Genomic DNA, 26,329 nt, shown 5'->3' on the forward strand with positions numbered 1-26,329 from the left:
GATTTTTGAAACTTGAAATTTCACCAAAATTTAATCAAATGGGGTTAGCAAGCTGAAATTTACTCTGCAAACTGATTTCAATACAATGATATCAAGTCGACTGCATGGTGGTTTCGAGTGGTTTTGAAGGTTCCAGCTACCTTTCGGTTAAATCTGCTAAAAATGCCATGAAACCTTTAAAAAAGTCACTGGAGGATCCAAAATTACTTGAACCCACCTGAAGTCGTCTTCAGAGGTTGTTAAAATTGAGTGCATAGTTAATTTCAGCTTTCCATCTCCATTTTGAGGAAATTTTGGGGAAATTTCAAATTTCAAAAATTCACTGGAGGCTCCAGTAATTTTCAAAAAATTAACCTACAAATCCCTGGCCCAAAGCCCGAAACCTTTTCCTCTGAAAACCAAGCCCAGAACGTGAGCCCTGATACCCAAACTGTGATCAGGGCTTTTCGGGGCTTGTATATTTTGTAAATTTCTATTGTAATTACCGTTTAGGTAGTGCATCTCAAAAGTCAAAAAAGATGATTTTCAAAAAAAAAAATTACAATTTCAGCAAAAATTTTAATATGTATTTCAACTTTCACCGGGTTTCTGGTACATTATTTATATTCCCAAGCCCAGAACGTGAGCCTCAAAACCCAAACTGTGATCACGGCTTTTCGGGGCTCGTGTGAATTTTATAAATTTTTATTGTAATTATCGTTCAGTGCATCTCAATGGTCAAAAAAGACGATTTTCAAAAAAAAAATTCAGAACTTCAGCAAAAAGTTTAATATTTCAAGGGTTTTTTGGTACAGTATTTTATTTATATTCTGTGGATAGTTCATTGTTCTTTGAAAAATGATACTTTTGGACAATAATTAAAAATTCCAAAAAAAATCAATTCTGATTTTTAAAAAAAACAGTTCCATTCAAATTCAAATAATTTTGAAAAAAGCATTCGGAATCTGCCCCTGAAATTTTTTTTTTTCAACTGAAAATCAAATAAGATTTTACTTTATTCTTCATTAAAATTGCAATTTCAAGCCACAAAAAGCTCCGGAAAGCCCTGGACACTTCATTCAAGCCCGGGACACTGAGCCCTGAAGGCTGAAACCCAAACTCAAAGTTTCCTGGGCCATAATCCAAGCCCAAGACCTAATAAATTTTTGATTGAAAGCTCGAGCTCCGGAACCCGGAACCCGAAAAAGAAATCACTCCGGGCCTCATCCCTGGTCCAATCTCCTAATTAATATAATAATGAAAATATTGTCAAAAATTCAATCACCAATCTCAAATCTCATCTGAAAAAAATTGCTTCAAAATTCACCACTTGCCAAGAGGCGGCAAGAAGATCCCTATTATTGTAATTTGTAACGTTCGTGAAAATATTATGTCTGTTTTCTTCAGTGATGGAAAACTGAAACTGAAACTAAAACTGAAACTGGTTAAAAACTTGAACTGAAATGGAGAAACTGAAACTAAAACTGAAACTAGAACTGAAATGAGAAAAACTTAAACTGAAAACTGAAAACTTGAACTGAAAAAAATAAAACTGAAACTAAAAACTGAAAACTTGAACTGAAAAAAATGAAACTGAAACTAAAAACTAAAAACTTGAACTGAAATGTAAAAGTTTTGCCATTCACTGAATTTTGTCGACAAAATCATCAATCTATTCTCGAAATTCTTATTTTTTTCAAAAATTTTTGCCCTCGCTTCGCTCGCGCTAATTTGAATCTTTTCTTTCCAAGTTTCCACTAAGAGTCAGAGTTTAAAAAAAAAAAACATTGATGAAAATGAAATTTAGAAAAAGTTGAAATCAGAAAAACAGAATGCCGAATTCTCTTATTAAAATTGATATTGTTCTACTTTTTGAACTACAAGTACAAATTATCCGATCTTTTGCCCTCGCTTTGCATGGGTCAATTTGATACTCTTCTCAGAGTTACAATTTCAAGAAACCTATTGAATTTGAAAAATGTTGAGATCAGAAAAACCAAAAAGAACAACCTATTTTTTTTTCATTAAAATCGATTGATGTCGTTCTACTTTTTAAATCACAAATTTTCCAAAGCTGAAAACTTTTGCCCTCGCTTCGCTGGGGCCATTCAAGATGCTACTTGAGTCATTCCATGTCAACTCAACCAACGTTTTTGGGTCATGTCCTTCGATTTCGCTCAATTTTTTTTTTACAATATCTACCCACCCCACCCGGTAAGTAAGAAAGCCGCAATCAGTTTGGTCCCAGCCTCCTCAGAGGGCGGATGGAGGGGCTTCTATTATTTTCACATTGTCTCGAGGAACTCAACTTCAGCAGCCCATTCCTCCAAAACTATGATACTTTGATCAAAACTGATTTCACAGTTCGAAAGGACATTGAATTTTAAACTTTTTAAAGTATGTTAAAATTTTCAAAAGTTGAAAGTTGAACTTTCAAATTGAAAGTTCAAATTTCAAAATGGCGCTGTAAGTGGGAGCTACCATTTAAAATTTTGAAAAAATTTCTATAGATGTACATTTTGATACTTTTTCGAAATATTTAGGTTTCGAGATGGCACTCTTTGACAGAGGGGGAGCATCCCCACCCCCAATTTTGGGTGAAACGTTCGAAAGAAAATCTGGGGCATGTGATATATCGAATTGTATGTTTTCGGTGACGCTGAACACGAATATGACGTCAGATTTTTGATTTGACCCGTCCACGGCCCCCTGCACCTCCCCAAAGCGGGTAACCCAAAAAAAATGGTAACATTCGTGTGACACATGAAATAGTATGTTTTCAATATTGCTGAACACGAATATAGCCATAGTTTTTTAAATCGACCTCACCTATGGCCCCCAGAACCTCCCCCAGTAGGTTAAAGTCCAAAATAATTATTGGGGGCCGTGGATGAGGCCCAATCAAAAATCTGACGTCATATTCGTGTTCAGCGTCACCAAAAACATATTATTCCATGTGTCGCATGAACAAAACACTTTTTTGAACTTTTACCCCCTTTGGGGAGGTGCTGCCTGCTGGGGGCCGTGGATGGGGTCCTATCAAAAATCTAACGTCATATTCGTGTTCAGCGTCGCCGAAAACATACAATTCGATATATCACATGCCCCAGATTTTCTTTTGAACGTTTCACCCAAAATTGAGGGTGAGGGTGCTCCCTTCCCGTCAACGAGTGCCATCTCGAAACCTAAATATTTCGAAAAAGTATCAAAATGTACATCTATGGAAATTTTTTCAACATTTTAAATGGTTGCTCCCACTTACAGCGCCATTTTGAAATTTGAACTTTCAAATTGAAAGTTCAACTTCCAACTTTTGAAAATTTCAAAATACTTGAAAAGTTCAAAATCAAAATTCAATGCCCTTTCGAACTGTGAAATCAGTTTTGATCAAAGTATCATAGTTTTGGAGGAATGGACTGCTGAAGTTAAGTACCTTGAGACAATGTTAAAATAATGGAAGCCCCCCCACCCACCCCTGTGGGGCCTGGTGCCAAACTGATTGCGGCTTTCTTACTTACTGGGTGGGTACTGGGTAGATATTGTAAAACTAAAATTGAGCGAAATCGAAAGACATGACTTTCAAAATCGCCTTTTTTTGGTTGAGTTGACATGGAATGACCCACACGTGTAAGTAGGTGTACAAAAAATGCAAATTTTTCACGTTTTTGAGTTTTTCTGAACAGAACAAAACCACTGGATTTTCAAAGTTTTTTGATACTATACAGTGCTCACTGCTCAGCATGTTAATTAAAATTTTGATTATTGTGGCAAAATAACAATTTTTTGTCGGCAAAAAGACGATGCAATCTTCCTCCCAAGTATAGCATAACTTGTCTTTTCTTCCGCCCCCCCCCAGGCCCGGATTTTCTCTGCACAGCCCTGATATTTATTCATAATTTTTGAGTTTGAAATGTTTGAATTTGAAATTTGAGGTTTTTGTTCCCAAGTAACAAATTAGATTAGTGCATGAAAAAATTCATGAAAAAAAATAATTTTTTTTTTCATTTCCTTTTGAACTTCAAGAAAAATTTTGAAAACTGAAACTGAAATAGAAAACTGAAATGAAAACTTGAACTGAAAAAAGCAAAACTGAAAACTGAAACTAAAAACTTGAACTGAAAAAAGTAAAACTGAAACTTAAAACTGAAAACTTGAACTGAAAAAAATAAAACTGAAACTAAAAACTGAAAACTTGAACTGAAAAAAATAAAACTGAAACTAAAAACTAAAAACTTGAACTGAAATGAAAAAGTTTTGCCATCACTGGTTTTCTTCTCTTGTCAGTTGTCTTGTCTTCTACGTAATTCTACCTTTATTAATTATTTTATTACTCATTACTCATCAACCAAACCATGTCAAAAAGGAAACGGGCTTCACCTTCATTCTGTTAAAAAACCAGAATATTTAATCAAAATTCAAAAATGTTGAATAATTAAATAATTAAATAATTTAAAATTCAAATGAACTCGAGTCTCGAACACCGAAAAAAAAAGAAAAACATAGAAAAAGTTATTCACGCTCCCCAACTGTCAACACTGATTTCCGCAATCGACTATTTTTTATTGGAATACTTTGCCCCTTCGCCACATTTCATCTGTGACGTTATCTTTTTTGCAACGCGTACGCGTCGTCGTGTTGTGAATTTCTGTATGTTTTGTTTTTAGTAGTAACCTTCTTCCTTATATTTTCAATGGCCTAATGGTCTAGTGGATGAGTGTGAAACGTGGTTTGTGGTATCAAGTAGTTACATTATTCGTTATTTTGGTTGTAAATTAATCGTTTATTCGAAATCCGCTTTATTAAAATGAAATCGCGCTTCATCACGTCGTCCGTAGTTGGCGTTTAAATACGTCCCAAATCAACGCTCAAAAACCACTCAACGTTTTCAAAATGAATAATCCGCTTACCCGCTAAATTTACCAAAAACGGAAGGTCGCCCATATCTCTATTGCATCATTATAGACGAAATGTTGCAGTCGAGTTTTACAGGTAAATATTATTGTGCGTTATTGTTGGTAATTGTGCCGTCGAATACAATCAATCTTCTGTTTTGTTTATGTAAAACCGATTCGCACCTTTTTCCGTTGGCATGTCAAGGTGTTTTGAAATTCTGTTATAAAAATTCTACTCTACTATCGAACGAAGCAGATACCGATAAATAATTTCAATTAACGGGAATATATCTCAATTCTGGGTGCACTTTTCGTCATCTTCTTCGTGTACGTGAAATTGCTTCACTTTCGTCGTTGGTATTTTCATCGAAACTGTTCCCGAAATTCGAATGCTCCAATTTTACTACATCTGTACGAGATGAAGCCTTTTTAACCGCCAAAATTATCACATTGGTGAAAATCGAACTTTTATCCATTTCTGATCGTTTATCATCGTTGAAACTTTCAACTCGATGGAATATCGAAATCTAGACAACGTTTTTGAGACGAAGCTTCGTTTATTTATTTTGTTTTTTGTTCGGTTAATGCGCAGTTACACTAAATGATGCACGAACGTAACAATGAATATGTAAAAACTTGCATTATATGTTGCATGTCGATCATATTGCAGTAGTAATTTACTCGAATTTCGTTTCTGTTTCAGGATTTTCTGTACTTCTTGCTACCACACGACACTTTTGACTCGATATCCATCCTCATATTTCTGACGTCTTAATCTGATTATTCTTGTTGAAATTCCTATTGTTTATTTTTCTGTTTAAGTTTACTCTTCTTTGTTCCGTTTTTTCTTTTCTTTTATTATTTTCGCCAAGTTACCAAAAAAAAACCGTTTTGTTATTTTCTTATTGTAAATTTCACTCCACATACACACTTCGAGAATCACTCAATCAACACACGTAACGTCGTAATGATCGCAACGTTCATCGAATTTAGTCGCTCGTAGGCCACTCAGTCATCGTAATATTTTTGTAAGTGATTCTTCGCCATATTCTTCTTATCTACTATTGTAGTATGTAAACAAAGCACATCGCTGTATAGACCGCAATATACGGAAAATGACTCAACAACGATAGATAAACTGTGTAAATACGAAGGAAGAGATTCGCAGATGGTGATAAATTTCCTATTATTATACGTAATTCTTTGGTTGTGGTTTAGTGTTTAGCTTTCTTAGTCGTCTTCGATGAGTATTTTTCTCTCAGTAATTTGGTGTTTTGGTTGTTACAGGTTCCTCTCAACGTGACGTATTTTTATTATGAACTCAACAGTTGCACACTTTTGCGAAATAACTTCGAAGCGAACGAATTAAGTGAGTGGTTCGATCCTCGATCTGCACTGTTATCCAGTTATGTACTTGTAAAATTATTATGTAGTATTCTAATTTACTTGCTGGTGTTTTTCAGTGGCTTTGAAATCAAGTGCACACCGTTCAGATTATTCGACCGTTGCTACGTTTTACACTCATGTGAGTTTCTTCTCAACCTTTAAATGCTCGTATTGTATTATTTGTCTGTATGTTGAGACCGTATATGTTGAATGAATCGTTGTGGAAGCCAGTTCGTTGGATTTTTTGACATGGAAAATTATCAGAAAGGGTATCTTTGCCTTCGTATGTTTGATGAATGATGATTAATTTTGTAAAATTTGACCATGCATTTGGTAAATTGAACCAGGAAGCTAAAATTTGATACACTGGTCTATCTTGATGCCCTAATCGAGGATCTGAGGTGTCCAGTCAAGTCCAGTACTGTCCAGGGTGAGCGTTCTCCCCTGTTGTGGATCTTAGCCTCCAGCTCATTCAGTGTTTGGCTCGTATCTGCTGAAATATTGATTCTAGAGTTGAAATCTGGATGTTGAATCCGTTAGATATATTCGCAGCAATGAATATCGACTTTTTTTACTGCTAGTGAATGAGGCTCCACATTGCTCCTTCTCTCCCCCTCTTCCCATAGTGCTATGAAATCGATTATCGTCCGATCAGAGGGGGGTCGTAATGATGTGTGCTGAACTCCAGTTGGCTTGCAATTTCACCGAACCTCCCCCTTTGAGGATCTCTGACCCCCTGTATTATTTTTTTACTCCAATTCATTCAGATTTACTTATCAGTAGACATAATTGAAAAAAAATATCTCACGAGGGGACCTTTCGAATTGGCCCTCTACGATTTGAACGAACTCTAGGTAGATTTAGAGAGCACGTTTATCAAACCCCAAGGATCAAGATTTCAAATGCTATAGTTCATTTTTGAATTTTTTGGAAATTTAAAAAATATTTGAAAAAGCTGTTTCGAGGACGAATTTGAATTTTTTTTGCAATTTATAAATTTTTTTGAGAGCTAAGCTAAGTGAACCGATGCGAATAATTTCTTCAATTTCAACTCCCAGACGTCATCATCTACTATTTTTGGACCGTTCTGGAGCCTCTAGCGATTTTTGAATTTTCTTCATGAATTTCAAATCGCTCTGGAAAGGTGAAAAATGAACTTTTGGACCTGCAACTTCGATTGGTGTTTATTGGACATTCTTTCGACCGTTTGAACTGGTCGCTGTGTAAAATTCCAGGAGTGCTGTACCTATCTGGATAAAATGGAAATATTTATGTTGGCTCCAGAATGACCTAAATATTGGCAATTTGAGACTCGAGGGTGTCGTCAGTTCAAAAACTTCCCTTGTCAATTAAGTTATGGTACCTTTTTTTTTACACATTTTTCATAAATTCATTTTTTTATATTTTGAAGAAAAAAAATGTTGATAAGTAATAAGTATCAACAATAAGTGAATATGCCCCGTTTCTTGCCCAAAAGTTCCCATAAATTTCGCTTTCTGTCAAAGTTGTCAAAAAGTTCTGTGCTTGCTCATATTATAACTTCCAAAAATGATATTCTCTTATTCGACAAAAAATTTATCACCTGTCAAAATTTCAAGTGCTAAGATGCTTTTTTCGATTTTTGGCGAATTTTTGAAAATCAAATTTAGGCCAAAAATGAGGGAAAAATCAAAATTTCACCAAATTGACCAAGAAAGCTGAAATTTGGGATATAGCCTATTTTCGACATGCCAAATCGATTGGGAACTGTTTCCAACCGTTTTGGGTAGTTCTGGAGCCTCCAGCAGATTTTTGAAACTCGAAATTCCCCAAAATTTCATGAAATGGAGTTGGAAAGCCGAAATTCATTCTGCAAACTAATTTCAATACGCTACGAAGTCGACTGCAGTTGGATTTCAAGTGGTTTTGGAGCCTCCAGCGACTTTTTGAAAATTACTGGAGCCTCCAGTAGATTTTTGAAGCTTGAAAATTACCGAAAATTTCATCGAATGGAGTTGGAAAGCCGAAACTCATTCTGCAAACTAATTTCAATACGCTACGAAGTCGACTTCTGGTGGATTTAAAGTCGTTTTGGAGCATCCAGCAACTGTTGAAAGGTTGTATGGCGTTTTTTGGAAAATTGAAATTTCCAAAAGGTAGCTGGAAGCTTCAAAACCATTAAAACCACCATGCAGTCGACGAACCGTATTGAAATTAGTATGCGAAGTAAATTTCAGCTTGCTAACTCCATTTGATAAAATATTGTGGGAATTTCAAGTTTCAAGAATCTGGTGGAGACTCCAGTAATTTTCAAAAAGTCGCTGGAGGCTCCAAAATGACTTGAACCCACCTGAAATCGTCCTCAGAGGGTGTTAAAATTTCGGCTGTCCATCTCCGTTCGATGGAATTTTGGGAAATTTAAAGTTTCGAAAATCTACTGGAGGCTCCAGTAATTTTCCAAAAGTTGCTGGAGGCTCCGAAAGACATTAGTTGCAGAGTAAATTTCGGCATTCCAACTAAATTTGAAAAAATGTTGTGGGAATTTCGAGTTTCAAAAATCTACTACTGGAGGCTCCAGTAATTTTCAAAAAGTTGCTGGAAGCTCCAAAAAACATTAGTTGCAGAGCAAATTTCGGCATTCCAACTAAATCTGAAAAAATTTTGTGGGAATTTCGAGTTTCAAAAATCTTCCGGAGGCTCCAGAACTACTGTTTTTCAAAAATTGTCCAACAATTCTCAAAAAGCTCTTTCTATTGCTATTAAAATTGTCAAAGTGTTGCTTTTCGCCAAAAATTGTAAAAAAAATTCAAGATTTTTCAAAAAAAAAACAAAAGTTTTTGCTCATTAATAAAATGACTAAAAAGTTTCTTTTTTTTTTTTGCATAAAACTCCAAAAATAGTCTCGTAATTTTTCAAAATGCAAAAAGTCTAGCTTTTTTGCCAGAAATTTTCGAAAACTATCGCACTTGCCAACAAAGTCCAGCTTTTTGCTAAAATTGCCAACTTCTTACTCTTTTCCATAGTTTGTTTTAGTTTTCACTTTTTAAAAAATGGCATGAATTTTTGCTTTCATGAAAATAGCTGGAAATTTCAGGTTTTTTTTTTATAAAAAATTCCAAGAAATCTCACGTTTTCCAAAATTTGTTCAAAAGTCAGTTTTTTGCCAGAAATTTTTGAAAACCATCACTTTTGACAACGAAGTCCAGCTTTTTGCTAAACTTGCCAATTTCTTACTCTTTTTCAAAATTTGTTTCAATTTTCACTTTTTAAAAAATGACAAAAATTTTTGCTTTCATCAAAATAGCTGAAAATTTAAGGTTTTTTTTTTTACAAAAATTTCCAAAAAATCTCACTTTTTTGAAAAATTGTTTAAATGTTAGTTTTTTTGCCAGAAATTTACGAAAACTGTCACTTTTTTGGCATCAAAGATCCAATGGTTGCTAAAATTGTCAACTTCTTGCTTTTTGCCAAAAATTGTTCTGATTCTGATCTCGTTTTTTCAAAATTGACAAACATTTTTGTTTTTAGTTTAAATAGTTGAAAATTTATTTTTCTTCTTTTTTTTTGGCAAACAATTCCAAACAATGTCTCCTTCCCCCCCCCCCCAAATTTCCTATGGTTTTTTGCCAGAAATTTCCATAAACTTATCATTTTTTTGCCAAGAAAGACATGGTTTTTGTCAAAAATTGTTTTAATTCTCGCTTTTTCTAAAATAACAAGAATTTTTACTTTTAGCAAAATAGCTGAAAATTTGTTTTTTTAAATATGTGAAAAAATTTCAAAAAATCCCAATTTTCTGTTCAAAAGTCTCGTTTTTTGCCAGAAATTGCAAAAATTCTCACTTTGCTGTCAAAATTTGCCAAAAAGCCTCGTTTTTTCGAATCAAAAAGCTGAAAAATATACCAAACTTTATGAAATTGAAAACCAGAACACTTAACTTTAAAATATGCTGTTTTTTGTTGTAATTTTTCTCTGCTCTAAAATGTTTTACTCACATTGCCACTTTTTTGATTACTTTTTTTTCCCTAGATTTTTTGATTAATACCGAAGTTACCTAATTTTTTTTTTTGGAAGAAATTGAGTATGAGCCCTGGCAAAGCCCCATTCACTCCCCCCCACCCCCCATGCCCGTCCTGTTGAAAAAATGCAATTATTTAGTATCTATCACTGTTTGACTTGAATGTTGACGAATGACGGAAAATTTCGATTTTCATCATCTTCGTGGTAATTTTCAACAATTGCAACTTCCTCTTAGAAAATACTAATTCTGGATTCGTGTTCAACTAGTCGAATTCTCCTGATTTAACCCTTCGAACGATCATTTCGATCGAGTTGTTCAAATTTGCCATTTTTCGTCCAATTTTTTTTCAAACACGTTTTGAAAAATACGAGAGTGAAAAATTCCTTTTAAAAAAATGACCGCATTTTGAGGAGGACCCCTGCCTCAGCTTTCTGTACGTTTTAATAGACTCGAATTTTTTTCCTCGCTCGGTTGTTTCTCTTTCGAAGTAAACTTTCCTCAGATCCTTGATTAGGGCATGAAAATGAACCAATGTACCAAATTTCAGCTTTCTAGCGTAATTTTTCCTGCTAATTTTACTGAAATCGCCTGTAGAAAGAACTAGACATACTTTTTTGTGGATCTTGTTCAAAATCTCGAATCTGATCGAATTTTTCGCGTACCTCCCCCCTCTCCCCTCTCCCCAATTTTTTCCCTTCAACTTCCAGCACGAGATCAATTTGGCATCTTGATTCTCTCGATTCGTCGTACAATCCTACATATTTCGATGACTTGATTTTTTTCCCCATTTTCGCAAAGTATAAGACAAGAACACTCTGGCTCTCTTGAAATTCACCGTCGTCGTCGTCGAATCGAATCGAATCCACTCAAACAAACCGACTTTATCTGTTCGTTATCTGTTCTGTTTCTGCAGCGAATTTTAATATTGGCTGATTACAAAGTACGAGTACGAATACGCAGTACTATACTTATGTAGGTACTTTTACATATTAAGTGTAGGACCGAATGTGTCATATTTCAACATAGTACATCGATAAAGTACTACTCTCGTTCTCGAAAACTTGCAACATTTTCCAAGCATCGTATAAATATTACGTACGATTGAAGAAAAATCTCGACGCGAGAACGAAATCATACAGTATGGATATAAGTATCGGTATGCGGGTATGTAATGGAAATTCATTCGTTATACGAGTATTAACGATGCGTTACGAAATCACCAATAATTTTTTTAATGTGTGTTTTTGTAATCTCGAAAAAAACGCACCTATCGATAGCTTAATGTTTTGTTGATTTTGATAAAATTTGAGACAGAAAATTTTTTGCAGCCAGGTATCGTACTACCTACCTGATAGATCTAGTACGTGGCTTACGTCAAAGCAACATCTGCTGTTCAGTGTACACAGTCTGCGCGGAATTTTCTTTCAAAAAATTTTAATTTATGGTTATTGGAAAAAAAAGTGCATATCGAGGGTACGTATGATTGTGTATGAATTTCGGTGGGCGGGAATTTGTTGCAAGAAAATCACACAATTACAAGGTTACCTATACCTGGTATGTTTATTGTGTCGGTCGTCGATGTTGTTGTTACGATGCATTCGATACTACTCGAACTCGTACTCGTACATTGTGTTAGGTTTCGTTTTCAGTTGTAGTAGCGAATTATTTTTAAACGAGTCGACGAATTAAATAAAAACCACCGAATATTATTATTAGGTATTTATATTGTCCACCAGAGATTTTTTTTTATCTCGTCTGGCATTCTATCAAAAATACTGTACAGAAATACATACACACCAATTAAGATTAAGACGAGTTTATGGTGGGTTTTTTCTTCGCCATCGTTATTCGGCGAATTATTGTTGTTACTATGTATGTATATTGTATATGCAATGAGATGAATAACTTGGTCGTCGTTGAGCTCTCGCTATTCTTACTGTATTTATTATTGTCCCACTCTTTTTTGTATAGAGGTTATTTCTCTCTCGAGCTCGTGTGTTTGTTAAATATGTATGTATGGGATGGTATAAATGTCAAAGTCGAAGAGTGTAGTTCATGTGCTACGTGTATACAGGGTGTCCCGTCCCGTTGTGTGGAAGGCACGTGTATGGCTCGCGTTCGAGCTTCGAGTTCTGTTGTGTGTATACGATTAGCCTAATATTGAATGGCAGGAAGTTGGGTGGCCTTGAAGTGACGCCTATAACGTTGAAACATATGTACTATTGAAACTCGAATGTAGCATCTGATTGATTGATTCGATTGTGGGTTGCGAGTGTATCGATAGTGAAATTGATTAGTGATATTTAGTTAGTTAGAGACGTTAGAGTTGTGGTAATTGAAGATCTGAATGTGATGAAGTATTTGGAATTGGCAGTAGTCCGGCATATGATGATAGGAATGATTGCACCCCCTCCCCCCCCGCGATCCATATGGACAACTTTTTTTCTCAATAATTTGGGTTGCAACGCAGGACTCGTCCAAAATTTTTGGAACTGGGCGATCCTAGATCGAAAGAGAATACCAAAATTTAAACCAACTAAAATTTCAAGTGCTCATGTGCATTTTTTGATTTTTGGTGAGTTTTTATGACCTAAAGTAGAAAGGTGAAATTAGGGATATACGCTGTTTTCGACCTACCAAATCGATTGGAAACGGTTTCAAACAATTTTGAGCAGTTCTGGAGCCTTCAGCAGATTTTTGAAACTTGAAATAAAGGGGCACTAACTCGCCACAAACACGTTTATAGGTGCTTTAAACAGATTTCGACAGATATTACGGCATTTTTTTGGGAACTGGGACTTTCAAAAAAGTTGACTCGGTATCAATGTCAAAAACGAAGCATGAATTGAATATATTCAAAACTGTTCGAAAAACGTTTAAAATGGTTGTTGAGGGGGGAAGGGGAAGGGGATGGTCAAAAATAAAGGCTCAAATTCTGCTTCAAAGTCAGTTTGGTGAAATTTTGATTTTTTTCCTATTTTTTCGAGCCCAAATTGGATTCTATAAAATTCACCCAGAATCGAAAAGTACACTCGAATGCGTGAAATTTTAGATTGTGATGTATTTTTTAAGGCTCTTTCGAATTTTCCAATCGAGAAGATACCCTCAATTTCCTGATGTTGATTTCCAAAGCTGAATTTCAGGTTGCAGACCGAAACAATAAACGGCCAAATTGACTGTTTGCTTTGATATTTTCATTACGTGAACATTTTCCTACAGCTCCCTGGGAAAATTTTTTGCATCACGACCGAAGTGGAATAAACTTGGCAAAAGAGGGGGGGGGGGGTTGTTTTTGAAAAAAATTCGAAAATTTTGAAAATTCGTTGAGATTTTATTTTGGCGTATTGAAGGTTAAACAGAGATGCGAACGTCTTATTATTTTTTTCGATAGAAAATTATAAAAATAAATGAATAAAGTTAACAAAAATCAACTATTTTGCTTCAAATTTTCGACGTTGTATATTGAAAAAATTCCGAAATTATTTTTTCTTTTTTTAAACCCAAAACTTCTAAGTTTTGAATTTCGAATGAGGATTTTTTTGAACATACTCTTGTGAACCTAGCTTGGTTTCGTCCTAAAAGTTGCATCCATAAATTGAAAATTTTCATGTTTTTTTTGAACATTTTTACATACATTAAATTAGTAGTTGTTGAGACTTAATTCGAAGAGTGAATAAGGGGAGAACATTCTACATGAGAAATGTAGCCACAAAAAAGTTCTTCAACATGTTTCAAAAAAAGAACACCGTAAATGTTCAGTGTCAAGCATAAATGGGAGGGGGTACCCTAAAAGTTGACTACGGACAGTCGATGAAAAAATAAAATTGTAGAAAAACCCAGTATGGGTATCACGTTATACGTTTTTGAGGATGCTGACTTCAATTTCATCGACCATTTGGCCCTCTGGCCGAAAATAACTGTACAAGGATGCGAGGAGGGGGGTGGATGAGGTTTCAAAATTTGAAAATCTGGAAAAATATAAGGTTATTATGTGTATCAAATTAGAGGATTTTGAGGATGTTGATTTCAAGTTCATTGACCGTTTGCTGCATCCAACCAAAAATAAATTCACGAGGTAAGGGGGGGGTACCAAAATTCAAAATGTTCAATTTTTCGTTTTCTTTTGGGGCCTATTTTGGGGTTTGGGGTCAAATAATGTTCAAAAGCCAATCAAATAAAAGTATTCATTTTTTGTTTCAGTGCATATTCTAGTACTTTTACAAATTTTACATTATATTTCTAAATAAATCTTGTATTAAATCGTTTAAAAACCCCTACATTGATAGCCAGCTTGTTTTTTTGAAAACTTTCAGATTTTTTTACCCCCCCCCCCCTCGTCATGGAGCTTATGAAATCGACAGCCTCAAAAATCCTCTAACTTTTTAGTATAAAACTGTGCAAAATTAAGGGTATGTTCGGGCTTAATTTTCCATCTGGATGAGGGGGGGGGGAGAGGGGTCGTTACTGAAATTTTGTATTTTTACAATCGAGGTGAAAAATTGCTGAAATGTAATGTTTCGAGCCCTGAAGCCTGAAGTCTCCAAATCGATTGAATTTTTCGGACACGCTACTTTCATTCAGTCTCAAACATTCCCCCCCCCTCCTTGCTAGTAATAATCAATATGATTTGTACGTCACATTTTTGCAATTTTTTGTCGTACCTTTTTCTTATTCAATTTTTTTGAAATTTTGAACATACTTTGATATCGAGGGAGAGGCGAAGTTCAAGAGAGTAAGATTGAAAAAATTAGTAAATATTCGAACTTAGCACTTTCAAATTAGTAGCAATCAATAAATGTGACTTCAATTTTCAGTTTTATTTTATTTTTTTTGGAATTTTGATCAAAATTGTGGACTCTTTGAGCCCCTGGATGTGTTGAGATTCCGAAGTTGAGCTTTTAGGGGGAAGTTTTGAGCTTTACTAGTTTTCAAGATCGATTTCCTCTAATGGATTATCTCCAAGTTTAGACTCGAGGTATGAGTCATCGAAGTTCAGTAGTTTGGCAAAAAATTGCCAATGCGTGAAAATTACGAGGTTCTCTTGTCGTCTCCTTTTCAATGGTAAACGCAGAAATGTCAATTTTTAGTCAGCAAAGGTCTGAATTTCAAACTTTTGTAACAACAGCGAAAGAGCCCTTCGCCTCACAATTAGATTCAGAAACACTTGGGCCGAATTTGTGGATCAATTAGAAAAAGAACATTTCAGAATAAGATGGTGAAATTGTCACTTTCTCCAATTTTGATAAAACTCACCCAAAATGTTGGGTATTTTTGATGTAAAATCATTCCAAAAAATTTTTGAGTCGACCCTCTCTCCCTCACATGAGAAATATGCCTATATCAGCTAGAAATTCTAAATTCTCATTTCTTGGGGGGGGGGAGGTGGTTCAAAAGTTTTGAAACTTTCGTAGAAAATAGTCACTACTTAATATTTTTTTCAACGAAAATTCATATTATTGTGAGGTTTTTCAAAAGCTTGAAAAATTTAAAAATTCGTAAAAAAACGGAGAGGGGGCCATCTGCGAAATTTTTTCAGAAAAGTTACATCCTAAGGTATATAACATTGGACTTTCAAGATCAACCAAATTTTGGAAAAAATTTAATTTACACGGAAACAATAATTTTCCAATTTTCAACCCTCCCCCTCCCCCTCAAAAAACCAAATGTAAAAAAAATATATTGAAAAAAATTTTACACAAATTTTTTTGGACTGGTAACGTTTTGAGCGATTTTCGTCAAAATCGGAGAAAATTTCAATTTCACTATCTCATCACAAAAGGCTCTTTGTTTCTGGTATCGTTTGAAAAAATGCAACCCTCCTCCTCCTCACCCTCTATTTCATGTGTATTAGAGGTCAATTTATTTCAAAAATCAGGAAAAATGTGGCAAAATGATGTCTCGATTCGTTGTTGTGTGTTCGTTTTGGGACACCCTTGGTATCATTATACTATACCTACATATATTTACATACCTAATTATTTACACCGATACATGTGGCGAGTATTCGCGATAATAATATGGGAGTATTGAAACATTATAACTGGCTGTGTGTGTATGTACTCGTATGTAATGTATTTTTATGAATCACCATACCTAATCGCGCGGCTTTCATTTTCGTCGAAACAAATTAGCGATAAACGTCTGGTTCGGTGAAGTGTATTCCAAGTTCGAGAGTACACAGTGTACAAAAATGAGATTTTAATATACTCGTACATCTACATATGTATGTAGACGAAAATAATACAAAATACGTACAGCATGCAGAATGCTCTTTGGATAGTCGATTGCTTCCTTCATCACTCTTCACCTGTCATGACATCTTTTTCATCATTTATCACCGCACGCTGCTCTGTGTTCTGGTGCTGTCTAATTGTTCGTCGAATAGGTATATCGCATTTGGTTTACCTGGTAGTGACGCTGTCGAGGACACGTCTGCCTAGTACAAATATTGTGTTGACCTCCCCTTCTGCGTAGTACTACGTTCTAATGTATTTTAAAAACCTGATAACACTATGTCTCGTTGATTGTTTGTGAAAACAATCGCAGATTTTTGGAAATTGTAAAAATATGTATGTTTTTTCGAGAGGGCTGCGAATTCATTTATTTTACCAAAAATGTAGCTCTCTGGATGGCGAGTGCAATCGTGCGTGAAAGTAAAATTTACTACGAGAATGGTTCCGTATTGTTTGAAACTGGTTACTATTTTCGTCCTTTCTTCCTCACATCGAGTTCAGAATACTATGTAGTATTGTTGGTAATGAATATACGATACACGATACGAGTGTGCACTTCTGCCATATGATGCTAAAAATAAATAGTAAATAGAAATATACATTTACATACACATAGTCCTTCGTGGAAAAATACCAGAATGCTGCGATATGCCAGAACGAAAAACGATAAGATAAAAATGAGCGGATACGAAGTTCTTTTGCTCGCTCGTGTTAGGGTATACGAGTATATTGAAAATTATCTCGTAAGTTATTTGCTCAGTTCGCCTGTGTGTTAGTATAGGATAGGTGGAGATGAATATTATGAATTGAATTGACTCGAGAATAGATCATGTAACGAGAAAATGGATCTCCCTGTTTGTCTTTTTAATGATTCGGATTTTTGAGGCCTTTCACGAGTATTCGGGTTGGGATGGAAATACCTACGACGAAGTATCATTTGAACTTTGGTACCGTTGAGGCGTTGAAACGTTTTCTTTTGTGTGGTTGTGTTGAATTGACACGTGATTGTGTGCGATGTATAGAAATACAAATTGGAGCAAGCTATTGAATGTATGAAGTTGTTGAAATCTCATTCAGAACTAGAATGAGCGGCAGGATGGGGTGTCTCTCACTGTGAGGGCTGCGAGGTGGTTTTGTAATCATGTATTCGGTTATTCGGTATTTTGATGAACGCTTCGAGATTTTATGAGTCACGAGTTTGAAAAATTGATTACATAGAAATGGTTTGATTCATTTAACTTTACCAGAGTTTTTCGGGGAAAAAATCACGGTCGTCAGTTGCTCAAATTTTTTTCAAAACTCCTAAATCGATTGCCTAGTGTAATTGAAAATAGTTTCAAAATTATTCGACATTTGAATTGAAAAATGTCATTGAAGTAGAATAGCAACGGGGGTGAAATTTCCCAAGCCATTGTAAAAATTGTTGACGGTGCACTAAGAATTTCCAAAAATTGATTCAGAAAACCGATTAAAATCATGTAAAAGTAGTCAAAATGTGACTAAGATCACTTCAAATAAAAATGAATAAATAATAATAATAATAATAATAATAATAATAAAAAAAACAAAAACAAAATTCATCAGAAATTAGTGAAACTGACGAAGAAATTTTCTGAAATTGTGAAGAAAATTGTCATCAATTTATCGCTAATCAAGTTTCAAAAAAATTTCCTTCTGTGCCAAAGTTGCTCAGAGAACTTGAAACCCCTGTTTTTGCCAGAAAAAGTCCGGATGATTTTTAAAAATAATTTCTAAAAAAAAGCAGACACGATTTTCATTAAAATTTGCCAAAACAAAAAAAAAAGACCCAAAGATCAGTTTTTTAACCACATTTTTGGCCATTATGATCCAAATTTTTGCGAAAAAGAAAACTCGCAAATCAAGTTTCAAAAAAATTTCTTTCTGTGCCAAAGTTGCTCCTGAGAACTTGAAAACCCATATTTTTGCCAAATTGTCAAAAAAAGTCCTGATTTTTCAAAAGAATTTCTAAAAGAAGCAGACACGATTTTTATCAAAATTTGCCAAAAAATCGTTTTGTTTCAAGTGAACCAAAGGTCAGTTTTTTGACCACATTCGCCAAAAGCAAACTGTCATCAAGTATTGCTTTTTTGTCAAAAATTTTCAGAATACATTGCTTAGTTGATCAAAGTTGCTGAAAAGTGCTGTTTTTTTAAAAAAAAAAAAAAAAAAAAAAAACCGAAATTGTGCCAAAAAAGTCCTAATTTTTGGTCGTTGTTAAGATCCGAGTTTCGCGAGAAAAAAACTTTAGTTTTGCTGAAAATTTGCAGAATTTATCAGAAATTAGTGAAATTGACTAGAAATTTATTGGAAATGGCGAAGAAATTGTTATCAATTTATCGCAAATAAAGTTGCCAAAAAAGTTCTGTTTTTGTCAAAATTGTGAAAAAAAAAGTCCTGATTATTCAAGTGACCCAGAGGTCAGTGATATTTTTTTGGCCAAAGTTTTCAAAAAGGTCGGTTATTAGCAAAATTTGCCAAAAATTCTTTCATTTTTTTTGCACAAAAATTTCAACTTTTTCCAGAAAATTACATTTTTTGTTGAAGAATTCCTATTTTTGCCAACAAAAATCGAACTTTTGCCGAAAAGCCACAATTTTCTGCCAAAAAAGACTCATTTTTTGCAATAAATATTTCAGTCACTGAAAATGCCATTTTTTTGTTGTCAAATTTGCCTAAAACTTTTCACTATCCGGATTCCAAAATTGCCTAAAAAAGTAGGTAGTGTTTTTTGCTAAGGTCTTCCAGAAGTCCTGTTTTACAGCCTGAAAGAAAACATTTTTGCACAGTTGCCAGAAAAGTCAATTTCTTGTCAAATTTGGTTCAAAGGTCCTACTTTTTTGGCTAAATTTCCATAAAAAGGTCCTTTTTCTCAAATATCGACAGAAATGTCCTGATTATTGTCCATATTCTTGGAAAATATCACAATTTTTGCTGATATGTCAATAAAAGCCCTTTTTTTTCTGTCAAATTGTGGCAGTTTTTGGCGAAAAATTTCTCGAAAAAAATGATCTTGATTTTTTGTTAGAATTCCCAAAAAGTTCCAAATTTTTCCAAAATTGCTCGAAAGTGATCCCAATTGTTGTCAAGATTTTTGAAAAAGGTCTGCCGAATTTTCCAAGAAAAACCTGGGTTTTGCAAAAATTACCAAAAGATCGCCTGGTTGTCAAATTTTTCAAAAAAAATCGTGTTTTTTTGCACAAACTGCCAACAAAATTTTTGCTTTTAGCCGAAATTTCCAAAAAAAAAAAATCACGATTTTGGATAAAATTGTCAAAAAAAAGTCTTGGTTTTTGTTCCGAAATTGCAATTTTACTTTTTCAGTCAAATTTTGAAAATTCTTTTTTCGAATTTGGGAATTTTTTTCATCTTTTTTAGTACTTGAAAGTTTGATTTTCCCTCGCTCCCCCTCCCCGCCCTCCAAATTTAGTTTTTTTTTCTTAATTTTTTACCCAAAAAAATCACGACTTGAATAAAGTGTGATCTCCCTCCCCCCTTCCCCCTCCACCCGAATTTGAAATTTTTTCCCATCATTTTTGACCCAAAAAATTAGTACTTGAAAGTTTGATTTTCCCTCGTCCCCCCCCCCAATTTTGAATTTTTTCCTAATTTTTGGCCCAAAAAATTACGACTTGAATTGAGTGCTTCCTCCCTCAAATTTGAGATTTTTTTCTTAATTTTTTACCCAAAAAATCATGATTTGAATAAAGTGTGATATCCCCTCCCCCTCTTCCTTCACTCGAATTTGAAATTTTTGACCCAAAAAATTACGATTTGAATTGAGTGTGATCTTCCCCCCTCAAATTTGAGATTTTTTTCTTAATTTTTTACCCAAAAAAGCATGACTTGAATAAAGTGTGATCTCCCCCCCCTTCCCCCTCTACCCGAATTTAAAATTTTTTCCCATCATTTTTGACCCAAAAAATTAGTACTTGAAAGTTTGATTTTCCCTCTCCCCCCCCCCATTTTGGGTTGTTTCTTTGACCCAAAAAATTACGATTTGAGTTGAGTGTGATCTTCCCCCCTCAAATTTGAAATTTTTTTCTTAATTTTTTACCCAAAAAAGCATGACTTGAATAAAGTGTGATCTCTCCCCCCCTCTTCCCCCTCCACCCGAATTAAAAAATTTTTCCCATCATTTTTGACCCAAAAATTAGTACTTGAAAGTTTGATTTTCCCTCTCCCCCCCATTTTGGGTTTTTTCTTTGACCCAAAAAATTACGATTTGAATTGAGTGTGATCTTCCCCCCTCAAATTTGAGATTTTTTCTTAATTTTTTACCCAAAAATTCATGATTTGAATAAAGTGTGATCTCCCCCCCTTCCCCCTCCACCCGAATTTAAAATTTTTTCCCATCATTTTTGACCCAAAAAATTAGTACTTGAATGTTTGATTTTCCCTCTCCCCCCCCCATTTTGGGTTGTTTCTTTGACCCAAAAAATTACGATTTGAATTGAGTGTGATCTTCCCCCCTCAAATTTGAGATTTTTTCCCATCATTTTTGACCCAAAAAAATCACGACTTGAATAAAGTGTGATCTCTCCCCCCTCCTCCCCTCCCCGAATTTACAATTTTTTCATCAGTTTTAAAAATTACGACTCGGAGAAATTTTGATCTCCCCCTCTCCCTCCTTTCTCGAATTTAGGATTTGAAAAAGTTTGACCTTCCCCAGCTACCCCTCTTCCCCTCCGAATTGACAGAGGGAGGGGGGTATGTATATCGTAAAATAACACTTTGAGATGACGTGCTTCTGATGAAATTAATCTAATTTTTCCTTTCGTTTTCTTTTCTGTTGCAGGAAAACTAAGATCGTTCACATTAACCCTTTGATTGCAGCGGCGGTGGCATCATCATCATCATCAGCAGCAGCAGCAGCATCGGCAACCACATCAACCGAATTGTCTACCGACCCAACTGCGATTAATATCGATATCATTATGCGATCGAAACACTTCGAAATTGTTTATTCAACCAAATGCACCGTTGAAGGCGTCTAAAAAAATTCATCTACCTATAAATAATCAGCTAGCTACTCATCGAACTATAACCTGACTTTTGTCCTTCGAATTAATAATCAAGACTAAAAAAACTTTTCGACATGAAAACTAAAGAGATAATTATCACCGATAAATCCTCCAGCAGCGATCATATGGACGTCGTCGACGAACGTAGTAAAAACGACCAAGAATTAATGACCACCGCAACTTTGGTCATTTCTTCGGTAAAATACGGCGTCGTCGCCGCCGAAGATGACGACGACGAAGACGACGTACTCGTATCGAAATTGAAACGCGCCGCCGCCGGTAAACGATTATCGAACAACAACAACAACAGCAACAATATCGATATCGTGTATCATCGTAATAATAAAAACAACCGGTACAATAACGCCGCCGCCGCCTTCAACGACGATTATCGTTACTTCGGCCGTACGACTAAATATTATTGCAATTGCGGCAACGGCGTCGTCGTCGGCGCTGGAAACCTAAAGAAATCTTCGTCGCCTTTGCTGGTCAAGAATAATAATAGTACCAACATTTACCATCGTGAAATCGACAGTATTTTGGACGCGAATATAGATTGCGTGGCGGCGGCGGCGGCAGCGGCGGCTACTGTTTACGCTACGAAGAAGACGTTGATGCTGAACGAGTTGCTGGAGTTGAACGCCGTTGTTGCCGAAGAGGAAAGGTCGCCGTCTAGCGTCGTTCAACAGCAGCGTTACGATATGACGAGGACGACCTTTGTAAACCGGTTTGTCTCTGAAGCTGCATCATTGTCTCATCAGTCGCAGTCCAACGGTTGTCTCGTGAAGAAAACTACCAGCAATAATAATCGCAGCGCCACCTCCGCCGGCCTGGTCGTTGAAAACAATCGTAACGCTAACAATAGTGGTGGTTGGTCTACATCTTCGAGTTTTACTACCACTACGAGTACTCGAGGTGGTGTCGTCGATAGCAGCAGTGCTAGTATCGTTGTTGGTGGTGGAGGTGGTGGCAAAGGCTGTAACGTGATTACCCAGCAGCAGCAGCCGAATCAGTCTGTGTGTCTGAACTCTTCGATTCTGTTGACGGATAAACGTTTGGTCGGATTGTTTCGCAGTGTCGCGCTGTATTGGTTTTTCTGCCTGAACACGGTGCTGGCCAAAGGCGATCACGTATTCAAGCGTAAATTAACCTCGAACGCTGTCTCGCCTTTGATGAACGACGGTCTGAACGAGCAACTATTACTACAACACACCAACACCGGAATCACCAGCTGTAGTCTGTCATCTTCGCAAGGTAACCTCCAGTTGCAGATTTGCTGTCCCGATGTGGTGCTGGCGGTGACCGGAGTCGACCAGTTGAATAGCGAGAACTTTTTATGGAATTTGACGACGACGACGACCACGAAGAAAGCATCAGAAACGGATGAAAATCATTCCGGCGGTGGCGATTTGTTGAGTTGGGCTGATCACTCGAGAACGAAATTATTCAACGATTTGTTCGAAAAAGTCTTACGCAATTTGGCCAATAATTGCGGTATTTTCACGGCAGCCAAACCACCTATCATCGAAACGTCGTCCAACAAGCACAGATTCCGCCGCAAGACCGAAGACGAAGACCTGCTAACTCGTGTAAAGATGGAGAATCGAAACTGCCTGACTGAAGACCATACTTTACTGCCTCCGACCCCTCCTTCGTCGACTTCGCCGAGTAAACCTGCGAAGAAATACGCCAAAAAGGTAATCGGCGTCAGACGTAAATATATTATCGACGTGATGGATTATTATTACGACGAAGATCGCGATCACGAGGACGACGACGACGACCACGATGCCGAACAAGAAGAAGAAGAATACGCCGCTGGCAGAATCTACGCCGCGACCAAAGGCAAATCTCGACTTCGTCGCGGTGCTAGAAAAACTCCCAATACGGCCGTAGTCAATCGTATAATTTGGAAGAAACGAGCGGTGAAAAATAAACAGAAATCTAAGCGTAAATTGGCCGCCTCCATAGCAGCCGGAGATCAACACCGACGAGTGCAGCAGATCATCATCGAATGTTACGAATCAGCTGCAGCAAACGGTAGCGGCGTCGGAGGCGGACAAGGTTTCAGAACTGATTACGTGATCAACGACGGATACGAAGAGGTAATCGGTGCATCGGATATGCAGACAGGATCGCCAACGCCGCCGATGGCGAAGACTCGAGCCATTATCGTAGAAGACGACGATATCATCGATTTCGATAACTACGCCGAAAACCTGAAACGCGAAGTGACCCTAAGACAGCAGCGTAAACGTAGACAGCTTTCGATGCAGGATGCCGAACTGCCGGTTATCAAGATCATGGAACCGTCGTCGTCGAAATGCGGTGGCGGCGCCGCAGTGTCTGGTACTCGTATTTTTGAAAGCAGCACCGAGGATGAATTGAGCGGCACCGGATCGACGAATTCGTCGTTGTTGTTGGAGCTGGAAAGGGAAGTGAGGGTGGCGGACAAGTCGTCGTATTTTTTACCCGATGGACGATATCATTCGGTTAACCAGAAGTACCCCAAGTACGATCTGTGGTGTTCGCCTTTACTGATGGAGAAAGTTATACCGTCGTCGTCGTCGTCGGTGCCGGAACCTGCTCCAATGCGCGCTTCGTTGTCTTCCAGGAATCAGACCGCTAATACAGGTAATTTGTCGTGCTTTTGAAGTTGATTTGGTTGCGAAAAACGCCACCCTGGCTTGATGATGTTTCATCATTTTTGATTGACCCCCTAAAAACTTCACGTGTTTGGTCTACATAAAGGCACACATTTTCGAATTTCCAGCCATTAACTTCGTGTGAAAAAAAAATCAAGAAAAATAAAACACATCGACGAAGTCGGTGAGAATTTTTTGAAAAATTTTCCATTTCTGTGTCAAAATGCTACTGAATAATCCCTTTTTCCAAAAAAATTCAAGGCCTCTGATTTTGTGTGGAGTACTCCAAAGTTGGAGGAAAAATTGAGAGAAATGTACTTTTTGAGAGCTCAAAGAGGTATTTTCTAGAATAAGAGTTTTGATGTATTTGAAAAGTTTTTAATTAGAAATAACGAATTTTCAAAAATTAAAAAATTGAAAAATGCAGACCTCAAATTAACAATTTTTTTTTCAATTTTGGAGGATCTATTCTGAGAGGCCGTCGTTATTTTGGGGACCGAGGATGATTTTTTCATGTAAAGAGAGGAGGGGTTGCTTTGAAGAAATTTGAGATGTAAATAGGAAATTATTTATAAAAAAACTACCTATCGACTTACTTACTCCATTTTTCTTGATTATTTCCTACTTTGGAGGCTTCTTCAAGGGAACCAAAATGGTTTTGAATCCGAGGGAGTTTTTTTTTTTTTTTTTTGAGAAATGGATTATTTAGAAAAATTTGACGCAGAAATGGTAAATTTTTAAAAAAAACTGGAATTTTTTCTTTTTGACTTGGAAGAGGGACCTCTTGACATGATTTTTTTCGACTTCGAGGAAAATTATAAATTAATGTGGAATTGTTATCTCTTATAAAATTCAACGAACTTTGAGCCGTAGAGAATACAGAGAAGCAAAACTTCCGAATAAAAATCTCTCCGAACGATCAAAGGTTCTTCACGAAACACTTGCTCGAACCTGATTTTTTGATCTATGAGCGCGAGACAGGATTTTATCGAAACTTTTTGATTGATTTCAAAATTGAAAGAAAATCGACAAGTAATTTTTTTGTCAAAAAATTCCGAAAATCGTCGCTATTCTTACAACCCCCTCCCCCCCCCCCCCAAAAAAAAACTTGTTTTCTTTGCTGACATTTCCTAAAACTGTAAATTTTTCTCAAAAATAACATAAAATTGTCATTTTTAGTGAAAATTTTCAAAAATGGAAGAAATCTCGTAATTCTTTGCCAAAGTGATAAAAAAGTTATGTTTTATAATTTTTTTGTTGCGTGTGTAAAATTGACAAAAAGTTGAACTTTTTACCAACAATTTCTGAAAAAGGTTACAATTTTGGCCCACATTGCTCAAAACTTTGTTTCCTCTAAAATTATTAAAAAGAATAACTTTTGCCAAAATTATTCGTATTGTAGTCAACATTTCCAAAAATGGAAGAAATCTTGTCTTCTTCCGTCTAAGTGGTCAAACGTTCTACTTGTTTGCCAAAATTGCCCCAAAATACCCTCTTGAAAAAGTCGCAAAATATCCTTAAAAAGTGATGTATTTTTTTTTGCCGAAGTTCCCAAAAAGTCCTGTTTTTTTTGTGTTGCCAAAATTAGCAGATTTTTGTAGTTTTTTTTTTTTTAAACTTCATGAAAAAAATATTAATTTTCGGCCAAAATTGCCCCAAGAAGTCCTGTTTTATTTCGCTTGAATTTCTCAAAATTTGCCAAAATTCCTAAAAATTGTCATTATTTCAATTAAAAATTTCCAGGAAATTTATGAAGTTCTGTGTTTTTGTGCCAAAGTTGCCTCCGAACATTAATTTTCATTTTTTACAAAATTGTTTTGCCAAAATTGTTAATAAGAGAGTCACGCTTCTAAAATTGGCGAAAAATTCTTACTTTTTTGCATAATTTCTAAAAAAAAGAAGCTGCACCAAAATTGCGGAAAAGCACAACTTTTTTGCCAAATTAAACATAAAAAAATCGCAATTTCTGTCAAAATTATCCCAAAAAGTCTTGATTTATTCCGCACAAATTACCAAAAATTTCAACTTTTTTTCATAAAATTTTCAAAAAAATCAAACTGTTGTGATTTTTACAAAATTGTTTTGCCAAGAATATCACTCGTTGATGAAAATTGGCGAAAAATTCTTGTATATTATTTGAATAATTTCTGTC

At 35.8% G+C, this 26,329-nt stretch overlaps 1 protein-coding gene across 3 annotated transcripts in view; it reads left to right on the plus strand.

Annotated features, from left to right (window-relative positions):
- The first annotated feature begins 4,628 nt into the window (after positions 1 to 4,628).
- Positions 4,629 to 26,329, plus strand: part of LOC135846290 (uncharacterized) — a 47,551-nt gene continuing 25,850 nt past the window's right edge. The window contains exons 1-5 of one of the 3 annotated variants that reach the window (XM_065365299.1): positions 4,629 to 4,968; positions 5,575 to 5,899; positions 6,159 to 6,240; positions 6,335 to 6,396; positions 21,307 to 24,166. In XM_065365299.1, coding sequence (XP_065221371.1) covers positions 21,607 to 24,166 — 2,560 coding nt within the window. In that variant the 5' untranslated portion in view covers positions 4,629 to 4,968; positions 5,575 to 5,899; positions 6,159 to 6,240; positions 6,335 to 6,396; positions 21,307 to 21,606. Of the gene's footprint in view, positions 4,969 to 5,067; positions 5,500 to 5,574; positions 5,900 to 6,158; positions 6,241 to 6,334; positions 6,397 to 21,306; positions 24,167 to 26,329 lie in introns of those variants that run through there. The other 2 variants (XR_010558941.1, XR_010558943.1) reach the window with 2 other exon arrangements.

Source organism: Planococcus citri, chromosome 1 (assembly GCF_950023065.1).
Source record: "Planococcus citri chromosome 1, ihPlaCitr1.1, whole genome shotgun sequence".
Lineage (NCBI taxonomy): Eukaryota > Metazoa > Arthropoda > Insecta > Hemiptera > Pseudococcidae > Planococcus > Planococcus citri.